General features: G+C 37.4%; 1 protein-coding gene across 1 annotated transcript; it reads right to left on the bottom strand.

Annotated features, from left to right (window-relative positions):
- Nucleotides 1-1,352: 1,352 nt before the first annotated feature.
- Nucleotides 1,353-2,456, bottom strand: hrh2a (histamine receptor H2a). The gene has a single exon (XM_067383304.1). The coding sequence runs from the start codon at nt 2,454-2,456 to the stop codon at nt 1,353-1,355; it is 1,104 nt and encodes a 367-aa protein (XP_067239405.1).
- Between the last annotated feature and the right edge of the window lie 9,163 nt (nt 2,457-11,619).

The raw sequence follows: 11,619 nt of genomic DNA, 5'->3' as shown, positions 1-11,619 counted from the left end.
TGTCAAACATATTTAAATAGTACACAGTTATTTTAAATTGTAATAATATTTCACAATATTACTGTTTTTTACTGTATTTTTAATCAAATAAATGTAGCCTGGGTGAGCAGACAAAACTTCTTTTAAACACATTAAAAATCTTAGTGGTTCCAAACTTTTGGACTGTATATATATATATAGTATTCAAGTGTGTCAAATTTCACCCTTAAATAAATAATTTAATTAATTAGATTTTTTTGTTTGTTTGTGACCTAGACATGTTTTATGAGGTTCACCCAGCAAATGAACGGCAAATCTACATTATCTTGTTACCTCTTATGGCCTCCAGAAGGCGACAAAAGAAAAGCATTTTGTTGTAGAAAAAGTTACCAATTAATTACATTTTTACTTTCCTTCCCATGTGTACTTTTAAGTTACATCATCATATTAAAGGGGACCTATTATGCTCCTTTTCACAAGATGTAATATAAGTCTCTGGTGTCTCCAGAATGTGTGTGTGAAGTTTCAGCTCAAAATCCCCCACAGATCATTTATTATAGCTTGTCAAATTTGCCTCTATTTGGATGTGAGCAAAAACATGCAATTTTTGTGTGTGTCCCTTTAAATGCAAATGAGCTGCTGCTCCCGGCCCCCTTTCCAGAAGAGGGCGGAGCTTTAACAGCTCAACAACAACAAAGCTGGAGAAACTCACGCAGCCAAAATGAGGAAAGTGTTCAGCCTTACATTGTTCAAACCGGAGTCGACACTGATGGAGAGACTCAGGAAGAAGTTACAACTTTTAGAATGAAACTGGACGTTTCTGAATGGTTAGTGGTTAAATTATATAGTTGCTGTGGAGTTGATTCAATTCATCCACTAGCATGTGTCGTCATGTTCATCTTTTGTGCAAATCCAGCGTTGAATTGACACTCGTTTGTGAAGCAGTCCGGCGTAAAATGATTTGCGCAAATATAACACTTTACCGACATTCTTTGGCAAATTTCTTTCATAATTGAAATTCAACCACGGTGTCTTCAGTGGCTCTGATGCAGAGAGTCTATTGAGACTCTTATGTTCGTTGGTACATAAGAGTAGGAGTAAATCTGGAACCGTGTGTTTGGAGAGACTGCTTCTGATTTATGGGGATTATAAAAAATGGAGTGGGTGGATTTTACCATTATAGGCTGGTTGTTTACACACACACTGTGGACACACATCTGTGTTTAAACACCTTAATAAAAGTGAATTCTGCATAATAGGTCCCCTTTAAGTTCCCTGTGGGCTGCTGACAGATCGCCAATAAACAAGCAGATACGAAGACAATGAAACAAAAAAACACTAAGTAAATGTTATTTTTTACAATAAATAACACTTTAATTCCCATTAGCTACAATGGTAACTGTAGCACCAGTTGTTGTGTTGCTATCGACCTTCTTCCCGTTTTCAATCTCTTGCAGCAGCACACAAGTTCTAGGCTGAAGCCCTTCCTTTAGTGGAGGAGGGGCGTGTCTACTCATTAGCCCCTCCTCCATTGCTGATATCGGTGTTCTCATCCGTGTTTTACACCTTTGTCCTCCACAGAGCAGCTTGGTGTAAGCGGACCTGAAGTCTCTGTTGAGCATGGCGTAAAGTACGGGATTTAATGCAGAGTTTGCATATCCTAGCCAAAGCACCACCGACTGCGCCGTCCGTGGCGGATTGTCTTCGTTGCGTATCCCCATTATCGTGAAAAATGTGAAATATGGGAACCAGCACACCACGAATGCACCCAGCACCGCCGCAAGTGTCACTGTGGCTTTGTGTTCACGCAGTGCAAGAATCGTCGCGCCTGGTGACAACGACGAACCCCGTCGAGTAGAAATGTTCCGTTTCGCCTGCATCCTTGCAATGAGAAAAACTCGGTGGTAGCTCCAGCACATGGCCACCAGGGGGAGATAAAACGTCGCAAAGGCATCGACCAATACGTACGTTGGATTCAACTCGAATCGGCAGTCTCGCGCAGGGTCGCCCTCTCGAATATTTTGCACGCTCAAGTCACGCGTATTCCAGCCCAGGTGGATGGGTACAAACGAAACGCCTACCGAAACCAGCCAGATTGTCGCTAAAATCACGCCAACGCGCCACGGAAGCAGAAGCATTGGATAGCGCAGCGGGGCGGTGACCGCAAAGTAACGATCCAAGCTGATAGCGAAGAGATTTAGTATGGAGGCAGTGCACAGCATGACATCCAACGAAATGTAGATGTTGCAGAAGTGCGCCCCCAGTGGCCATTCACCCGTAACTTGGTAAAGCGTGGAAAATGGCAGCACGAGGGCACCCAGTAGAAAGTCTGTAATTGCTAGCGAGACGATGAAGCAGTTGGTGACGTTACGCAGGCGTCTCGTAGAGTACACAGCCAGGCAAACCAAAATATTCCCACTGACTGTGAGAAGGATAAGAACGGAGAGCGTTACAGCTAGCGCTATCTGAGATGTCATTCTTTGTTTAGTTTCGATATTTTCTTCAGTTTTATTGGTGGAGAAACACTAGGTAGACATTAAGTTGTGCGTTTGATTCCAGGGAATGCACATATTTGCATCTGCCAAATGCAAGGCATTTTTTTTAGGTCAAAAGCGTGATTTCCTTCACAGAAATCTTGGTAGAGAAACACTAGTAATGCTGCAATGCAATACTTGTAGGTCAAGATTATTAAAAAGGTCTCTGGTGTATATTCCCAACGGTTTCCTTCCACACTCCAGGGTACGTCCACCACCTCCATTCATCCATCTGTTCATCCATCCACCTTCCGTCCAACTATATTCTTGTCCCAGACCTCTGTTAGACTGAAGTGTGTCGGCCTCTGCTGGACATAGTGAGGTACTACATATTCTCTCTCTCCTGTTTAAAATAAAACAGAGATGCTTTTAGATGAGAGGTTGTCAACTTTTCCAAGCTAAGGGCCCTCTAATATAATATATTCTTTTTTTCAGTAAAATTGCATAATATATTCCATTAATAATAATAATAATAAAATTCAGCTTTGATCACAGGAATAAATTACATTTTACAATATATTTACATAGAAACAAGCATTTTAAATTGTAATAACAATTTTACATATTGTATATTTGAAGTAATTGCAGCCTTGGTGAGCAGAAGACTTCTTTCAAAAACATAACAAAATCTCACCGACCCCAAACTTTAAATGGTATCGTCATGATCCTTTACATAAAGTACCACATGCAACACAACTAGTTTGACAGTCAAAATTACATCATACACATTCTTCCACATTACTCAGAGAACAACAAACATTCATGCATCAGTGTAAATAATGCATAAAACTGTAAAAACAGTTAACAATGAGGCAGAATTGTGCATGAATTATTCATAGAGCAGTGCAGACTGGGAAACAGTCCTGTATCCATCAGGTTGGACATCATAGGTTTACTACATAAAAGGTATAAAACCCCTGCTCTTTATAGTAGAACTTTTAGAAAGACATTTTGAAATGCTGTATATAGAATATTCTTACAGTTCTTTCTAAAGCAGGTGGTTTTATTATCAGGTTTCAACTTCCTTCACACACACACACACACACACACACACACACACACACACACACACACACACACACACACACACACACACACACACACACACACACATAGCAAAAGAGCAAAAATGTGTGCATGACTGAAATTTTAAGATGAGGGAGATAGTGCATGTTTGTTTGCCTACAAGTTGATCATGTTAAAGACATAATTGCAGAGTAACAAAATGCTTTCTCAGGCAACCACACTGTGTTTGTAAGTTGAAAGGGAGCACAATTCTCTAGCACTCATAGTAGTGTAGCACAACACAAATAGCACATTATGATCAAAGCCTGAGTGGAGATAATGTCATATCTACACACATTAGCTTTGTTTGGTGTTCAAAGTAAACACACTCTTTTCTTCTTCCTCTTAGAGACTTTATACGCACTCGTTAGTGGCATATTCTTGGACTGATATTCTGTATGAAAAATATATTCACAATCTTGCTGTTTTTCCTTTTTTAAAATGCTCACAGACCATATCCTTGCATCTGCTGCTTTTCTACGGTGTGTGTGTGTGTGTGAGAGATTAATGTCCAGTCTTTTTGAAGAGCTGTCAGCTGGGTAAATTCTGCTTTGCAGTATGTTTTCACGTCTACATCATGTGTCTTACTATATTGCAAAAAATATTAAACTTGCCTTTTCTGCTGATGGCTATCATATTAGTTCATTTTCTTTTATCACAATACTATAATGAAGCGAATTTGAACTCATTGTACTCCTTTACTTAGAGTGGGTATTCATTTCTGTCATGTCTTCGGGTGCTGTACTGATGTCTGACATGAAAACTACAAATTTATTTAGTAATATTCCATTTTTTTTCTTTCTCTAATCAAAAAACTTGTTGTTTATTGTTGTTTCTTCATAAACACTTTTTGTTATACTGGTTGAAACTCTCTTCACATCCTGATAGCAATCAATAATACAAGTGGTCTAAATATTAAAATGTTCATATATCTTCTTTTTAAGTCTCAGGACCAAAAAATGTTTGTCCAATCATTGCAGTCTCAGGTACCCTTTACTTAAAGGCAAAATATGTAAGATTTTTGGATTCGAATATTCAAAAACCACTAGAACAATGTTATATATTTTTGACTTGTGTACTTACATTATCCCAGATGTTTCCAAGAATGTTTAAATCCAGAGAAATAAGCAATTTTATACCGTGTCCGTGTGTCGCCTATCAATTACATCATTCCTGCGTTTCCGCAGAATGAATGTTTGGATACATTAATAAACAGAAAACTAATTATTGTTATATAGTTCAACATGTTTAGTCTTATTGTTTGAATCTCGTTTTCTTGATTTTCCACGAGTACCATGGTTTTATACACTATTTTGTCAAGTAGCTAACAATCACATAAATAAATCAGATGCAGTTTTATTTTTAGTAACAGTAATACAGCATTTTCTCCATCATAAAATATGTTTTTAAAATAAATTGCATGCCATTTATCAACACAAGGCACCCAGCATTTATTAATATGATATTCTAATATTGATCTATCTTACTACAGTGCGCAACAACACAGTCAAATGTATCTAATATGATAAACAGCGCTGCTGTACCACATACGCTCGACTGGATGAAGCTGAACCGGCGACTGTGGCATAATAAAAGCTCCTCTGCTCTCGAGCCGTGTGTCGCGCTCATCTGTCATTAGCAATCACTCCAGCGTCCTCGTTCAACTCGGCCCTGCTCTGCTTCATACTACAGTAACGTTAATAATATCCATGAACATGATTTCAGCCTGAGTCCTGTCCCGATACTTTTCCACCGGCTTTGAGGTGAAGACCACAACTCCCATGATTCCGCGCTCAATCTCGGCGTCGTCAAGCTACGCCTTTGTTTTGAATAGGCGACCTCTTTATTTGACTACAGTTTCCGTGACCCACTCAAAACAGTCTTGTGACCCACTGGTTGAGAAACACTGCTAGAATTAATGAGACCCCTCAGATGAACAGACTAAGCCTGCGTCTCAATGTGCATACTGTGCTGTCTATCCTAAATAGTATGTGACATTAGTAATATTCAATAATATTTAGTGTGGATAGTATGCACATTGGGATGCAGGGTCAAAAAGGAGGTGCGCGCAAATTACGAGTATTCAACGTCATTGTTACGTTGTCAATTAGTAAGTCATGAAATTATCAAAAAGTACCAATAAATCACAACTGGTACATCTTGTGTTATCTGAGAAGGATTACCATGATGTTCATTCTATTCATCAGGATCAGGGTCCACATGTTTTATTAACAGTTCCTGTTAGTATAGGCTACTGTGTATTACTATGGTAACTAGTTTCAGTAACCTTAACCCAAAATAACACTTTATTTTCACTTTGTGTTGTTTTCTATATTTTTGATGACTGTGGTGGCTAATACCAGCTTATTAACTTTATTGAATTAACAAAATCAGTTTGGGACTGCTATTTAATAGCCTTACTGTTTATTCAACAGTTGAGAACCAGTGTTGGGCACGTTACTTTAAAAAAGTAATTAGTTATAGTTACTAGTTACTTCTCACAAATAGAGTTAGTAACTGAATTACATCATTAGAAAAGTAACTAATTACCAGGGAAAGTAACTATTGCGTTACCCATTATTAACCCATTATTGCCCCCATTATTAAATATAAGTCTAAGAATAAATAATTCTTGAACCGACTCGTGGCTCATGATCCGCTCTTGCTTATGAAATTTCTCTGTACTGTCATTAAAGAAAATGTAGTTTCATATTTATGTTTAAATAGTCCTATGTTATGTTTTAAATTAATTTACTTGATTATGAAAAGTGAACAGCATAAGCATAAGATGCATCATAAGATGCGCAATATATCGGGAGACATGGAGTGGGTCAGACATGATTTTGACCACTTCATAAAGTTTTATTTTATTGAAAGCCTCTCTTTAAAGAGAATTTCGTTTTGTAAAAATTGTATCTTAATTTTAATCAATGTTTCATCAACCAATTGCCTGGATTTAATAAATAAGAAGCAAATATAGCAGGCAATATAATCATGGATGCGCAGGCGCGATCACTGGCGCGTGAACTGGAGCACGTCTTACAGGCTAAATGAACCGAAACTCAGCTTATAGGCTGCTTGCCTCGCAGACATGAGAAATATATCTATAGAAAGCTTGAAATATCTAAAAACGAATAGAAATAGGCTACTCTGATTACGTATCCTAATCTAAATGAAATGTGCATTTTCACTCTAAGCTTGTCCAGTAGGCCTATTAAGAAAACATTAATAAACAATTAAAATGTCTCCTTGCTGTTTTGGTCACATTCATAATCATCAATTTTGCCGGTTCTTTGTGGCAAGCTTTATGCGTGCGCTAGGCTAGCCTATATTACAATCATTATTATGGTTTATTCTCTCCAGTATTTAAGAAATTAGATTAATATAAATGTGATTAGTCATCTAATGGCTTAAATGAATGAAGTTTCTGGAGGTACTTTGACAGATTGGAGTTGCTGTTTTCGCAGTAGATAGGACCTAAAGGTTTTTGTCTTTATGCTCAACTAAAGTGAAATAATGAGCATATTTCCACTTTGGGAAACTCGTCTTGCTCTCGCCTTGACTCGCCATGACTGCCGCACATACTTGAATAAACGGAAACGCGCCCACAGTGCGTCTTCGTGTTTACAGTGGTACCTCGCTGCTGTAAACAGGTTAGGCTGTATGCTACACTTCAGCCAAAATTAATTAATTTTAAAAAGTAACGGACAACGCACCATATGGTAACGGAGTTAATTTATTTAAAAAGTAATGCATTACAGTATTATTTACTGTCAAAAGTAACTGCGTTACTGCCCAACACTGTTGAGAATCACTGGAGCAATATTTCAGTATCTCTCATTCATTCAAGTATCAGATTGGTCTCAGATGTTTCTCCTAAAATGTCTGACTTTTGATTGCTGACTTTGGCGTCTTGGCAAATTCTTCTGAAACTCTAGGGGCCTTTTTCTCAGGAAAAACATCTGAGAAGCAGGAGACTTCAGCAAAAATCTCAATTGAATGTAATTACATTTTAAAAGAAACTAAGAAATAGCTATTCAGCATCAAAGCAGGATCAGACTGTTCTTACCTATAAAAGTAGATCCAATTTAATGATTTAGAAACATATGGACTGTTTCATTAACTTAATTGTAAACTTTAACGCTTTGCTTGCTGTCTTCAGTACCACCTGTCTCTGTCTCTGCAGCTCATTGAGATGCACATTTCTCCTCTGATATTGCTAGAAACCATCTCCATAACTGCATGTTAAACTTTAAACAGATAATGAAATATTTAACATTTCCTTCGGCAATTACTGGTATGTCAGCATGGCACATCTGCCTTCTGACAAACCCTTTTCATTTAACAGCATTTTTTCTCTTCTTCCTCACAAGCAATGATGCAATTAAAACTTTGACATTTTCTGAAGAAAGTGTGAGTGGTGTTTACAAAACTCACAGCCAGGATGCTACAGTAAGGTGTTGGTGATTTTTGTCTAGTCACATTTATTTGTATGGTGCTTTATATATTTTAAGCGAATAAAATTTCAGCTGTAAAGCAGCTCTGGTACTTTAATAATACTCATAATACTTTGCACGTTTAAGGGTTTATTTTTTTTTTTTTTTTGTAGTGATAAAGTATGTTTACGAGTTATTTCATAACATTTAATTGAAATTAAAAAAAAGTATTAAAACAAAAATTAATGGATTCATTAAATCTAAGTCCATAAAATGATGGCGGAACCCCTAAAAAATTCTATCTATGAAGTGCCAGACAGAACTCTTTAAGATTCTAAATGGAACCTTTTCATCCAAGAGTGATACATTTTTTAAAATTAAACACGGCTGAAATTTTTTGTCAATTACCTTGTTTAAAAGACCACAGGTGGCGTGTTTCGGTGTTATTTTGATAATTTCATGTACCTGTGCGTCTAAGTGGCCGCTCTGCTCCGATCATTGATTGGCTTGTAAACACATTTGTCAGTGTTCCTCCTCATTTCTGAGGCTGTCAGGAAGTCTGTGAGGAATACAGACGGCCGTCTTTTGATTGCTTTTGACAAGCATGGTCGTCATGGGTGTTGGGTTGCTAGGAGACCACATCCTTTTAAATGTTGAGATGATTTGTTTCTTTTTTCTGAAGTAAACTGAAGAGGTACGATGTGAAGAGGACACGTGTTTCATCTTATGATTCCTCTGACGCACATAAATAAATAGTCTACATTGATCTGTCTCAGATCAAATAGACCGTGATTCACTTCTTTAAACATCTTCTGCAGAGATCCGACTCTCTCTCTCACACACACACAAATGCGATCGAATGCAAAAGCTCAGGCTTAAAAGGCAGATCAGATCAGATCAAGTCTGTCTGGACAGATATAGCATCAAGTCTTCTGTTGAAGAGAGCAAACTTCTAATGAACGTCTAAAACACAATAAACCTCAGCAAGCAACATTCTGGACATCTGATTCCTTTATCAACAAAGTCACAAACACACTCATTCCCACAGCGTCTACATTTTTTTTCTTGACCTTCTCCATGAATGCATTTATCTGTCATTTTCATGTACTGTAAACAGCTGTCAGGATTAATTCGTTCAGCAGCAGCGATTTGAACAGGTTATTCTAGTCTGCATTATCACATACAAACAATGTTGAGCGTGCAGTTTTTATGTTGGAAAGATTTTGCTAAAATGATTAGATTTTACATGTGGTGCAGTAGCAGCGTAACTTACCTTGGACGACCTTCATTCTTCTGTTGCTCTTGCCCTCCTCTCTCTCTCTCTCTCTACACACACACGCGCTCACACACACACATACACACACACAGTTTATAACTCAACACACTTTTTCTTCAGCCAATCAGATGCTTCTCTCTCTATCTCTTTCTTTGCTTTTGTACTGTAGAAAGGGAACGTAAGACTTAAGGAGGACGGACCAGGACTCTCTGTGCGTATTGTTTAATTTTTAAAAGCTGTGTTTTTCTTTATGACAGAAGGGATATTTACTGTTTTGTTCATCTCCACCTTGACTACAGAAAGTATATGTGCAAAAATATTTCTTTAATTTCATTGAGGATAAATGTTTTAAAAGGGGAAAGTCGTGTTACAACCCTTCATAAAGGATTAATGAGGCTTGTAACACAGGTTGTAATGAGGGTTGTAATGATCGGACATTTTCTAAGAAAATTAAAAATTGATATACTTTTTAACCACAAATGCTCATCTTGCACTGCTCTGCGATGCTCCACGCATTACATAATCACATTTGAAAGGCCACGTTGTTGTTTTACCTTTTTTTGTAAAGGGCATTTGACTTAGTCTTTGCACGTTCACTTTGTAGACACTGGATCGGTATGTCTGCTACGTCACGCGTGACCTTTCCAACGTGATTACATAATGCATGGCACATCGCAAAGCAGTGCAAGATGAGCATTTGTGGTTAAAAAGTGTATAATTTTAGATTTTTTTTTTTTTTTAAATGACTGATCGTTTCACTAGATAAGACCCTTATTCCTTCCTGCACTGAAACTGACATTTGGACCCATTGAACCCCTCCAATACATGGAGGAAAATCCTAGAAAGTTTTCCTCAATTTCTTTTCGACTGAAGAAAGAAAGACATAAAAATCTTGGTTGACATGGTAGTGAGTAAATTATCAGGAAATTTTAATTCTGAAGTGAACTAATTCTTTAAACATTTAGGTGAAAATAAGTGTAATATATGAAATTAAACGAATAAGAATAAGAATATGCTAATTCAGAAGATACCCCATGCAATTCTGTAATTTGACATGCATAACCTGACTACATATTTTATTCTGAATGATACCAACCCACAATCTGACTTGTGATGGAGCCATGAATCATAACTATGGTCCCCCGACTGAGCCTGGTTTCTCCCAAGGATGTTTTTTCTCCTGATGGAGTTTGGGTTACTTGCCACTCACTGGGTTTCCATTACAGATTTGCCCAAAACTTTTGCGATACTTTCTAAATGTTGATAAAATTTATTGCAAAATAATGCCGTTTCCATTAAAACAACTTTTTCCTCTCATGAGAAGTCATTCCAGAACTCATGGCAACGGATGTTAGTAGCCACTGCACTAGCTTTTATTTTTAATTTAGGCATGTTATCCAAGCATTAATGGCAAGGAAAGCCCCTTATACTTGTGAGCGTTCATGTATGAGGTGTTTCTGGGTGTTTCTCCCTCATATCTGCTTCAAGGTCTTGATAAATTATGTTATTTCTTTAGAATCCAGTGTTCCTGTAATTCTTTTGTCTTTTATGAGTTTAATAAAGAACTCTGTCTCGTCTTCCTGTCCAAACTTACTGCAACGTCTTTAACGAATGATCGAATTTTACGTACGCCAGGTGACCTGTAAATGCGAAAAAACTGTTTCCATTGCAGTTTTGCGAAATATTATTTTTTCGAATTTCTTGGAAAACCACCTCATGTGAGTGCAAAAACTTTTTTGTGATATATGGGAGTTTTTTTGCGTAATTGACGTTTCCATTGGGTGTATTTTCAATTTGCGCAATTTGAAGGATAAAGGAAACGCAGCTAGTGTCGCCTTTGGCTTGCTTAGTTGGGGACACTTAATATTCAGCAATATTATTGATTTGACTGCACTGATATTGGATGAGAACTGATCTGGACGATGACATTTTCTCCAGAGCTGCTTTACAGAAGAATTGAATTCTGTTTGCTTCACTGAATCATTATTTCCTTGTTTATCACTGTAAAGCTGCTTTAATGTATAAAGCGCTATAGAAATATAAAGGAGACTTGACTGCAAATGTAACCACAGCCCAGAAGTGAAGTGCTGATTTTTCTACTTTATTTATTTGTTTGTTTGTTTGTTTGTTTGTTTGTTGGTTGGTCCTGTAAGTGATTTTATCCCTAGACCTTGATTTTGGGTTAAAGTTCAAACCAGTGTAGGCAGTTTGATTTTAGTGTTGTTCTACTTCTCTTTTTTTTATTAAAGTGGCTCTGAGAATGCCATCAGACAGAACCAGAGTCGCAGTCAAATGCAAACATGGTCTTCGTCTGGCCATGCAGATATTC

The sequence above is a fragment of the Chanodichthys erythropterus genome, chromosome 1 (genome assembly GCF_024489055.1).
Source record: "Chanodichthys erythropterus isolate Z2021 chromosome 1, ASM2448905v1, whole genome shotgun sequence".
Lineage (NCBI taxonomy): Eukaryota > Metazoa > Chordata > Actinopteri > Cypriniformes > Xenocyprididae > Chanodichthys > Chanodichthys erythropterus.
This window is presented reverse-complemented; position numbering and strand designations above follow the sequence as displayed.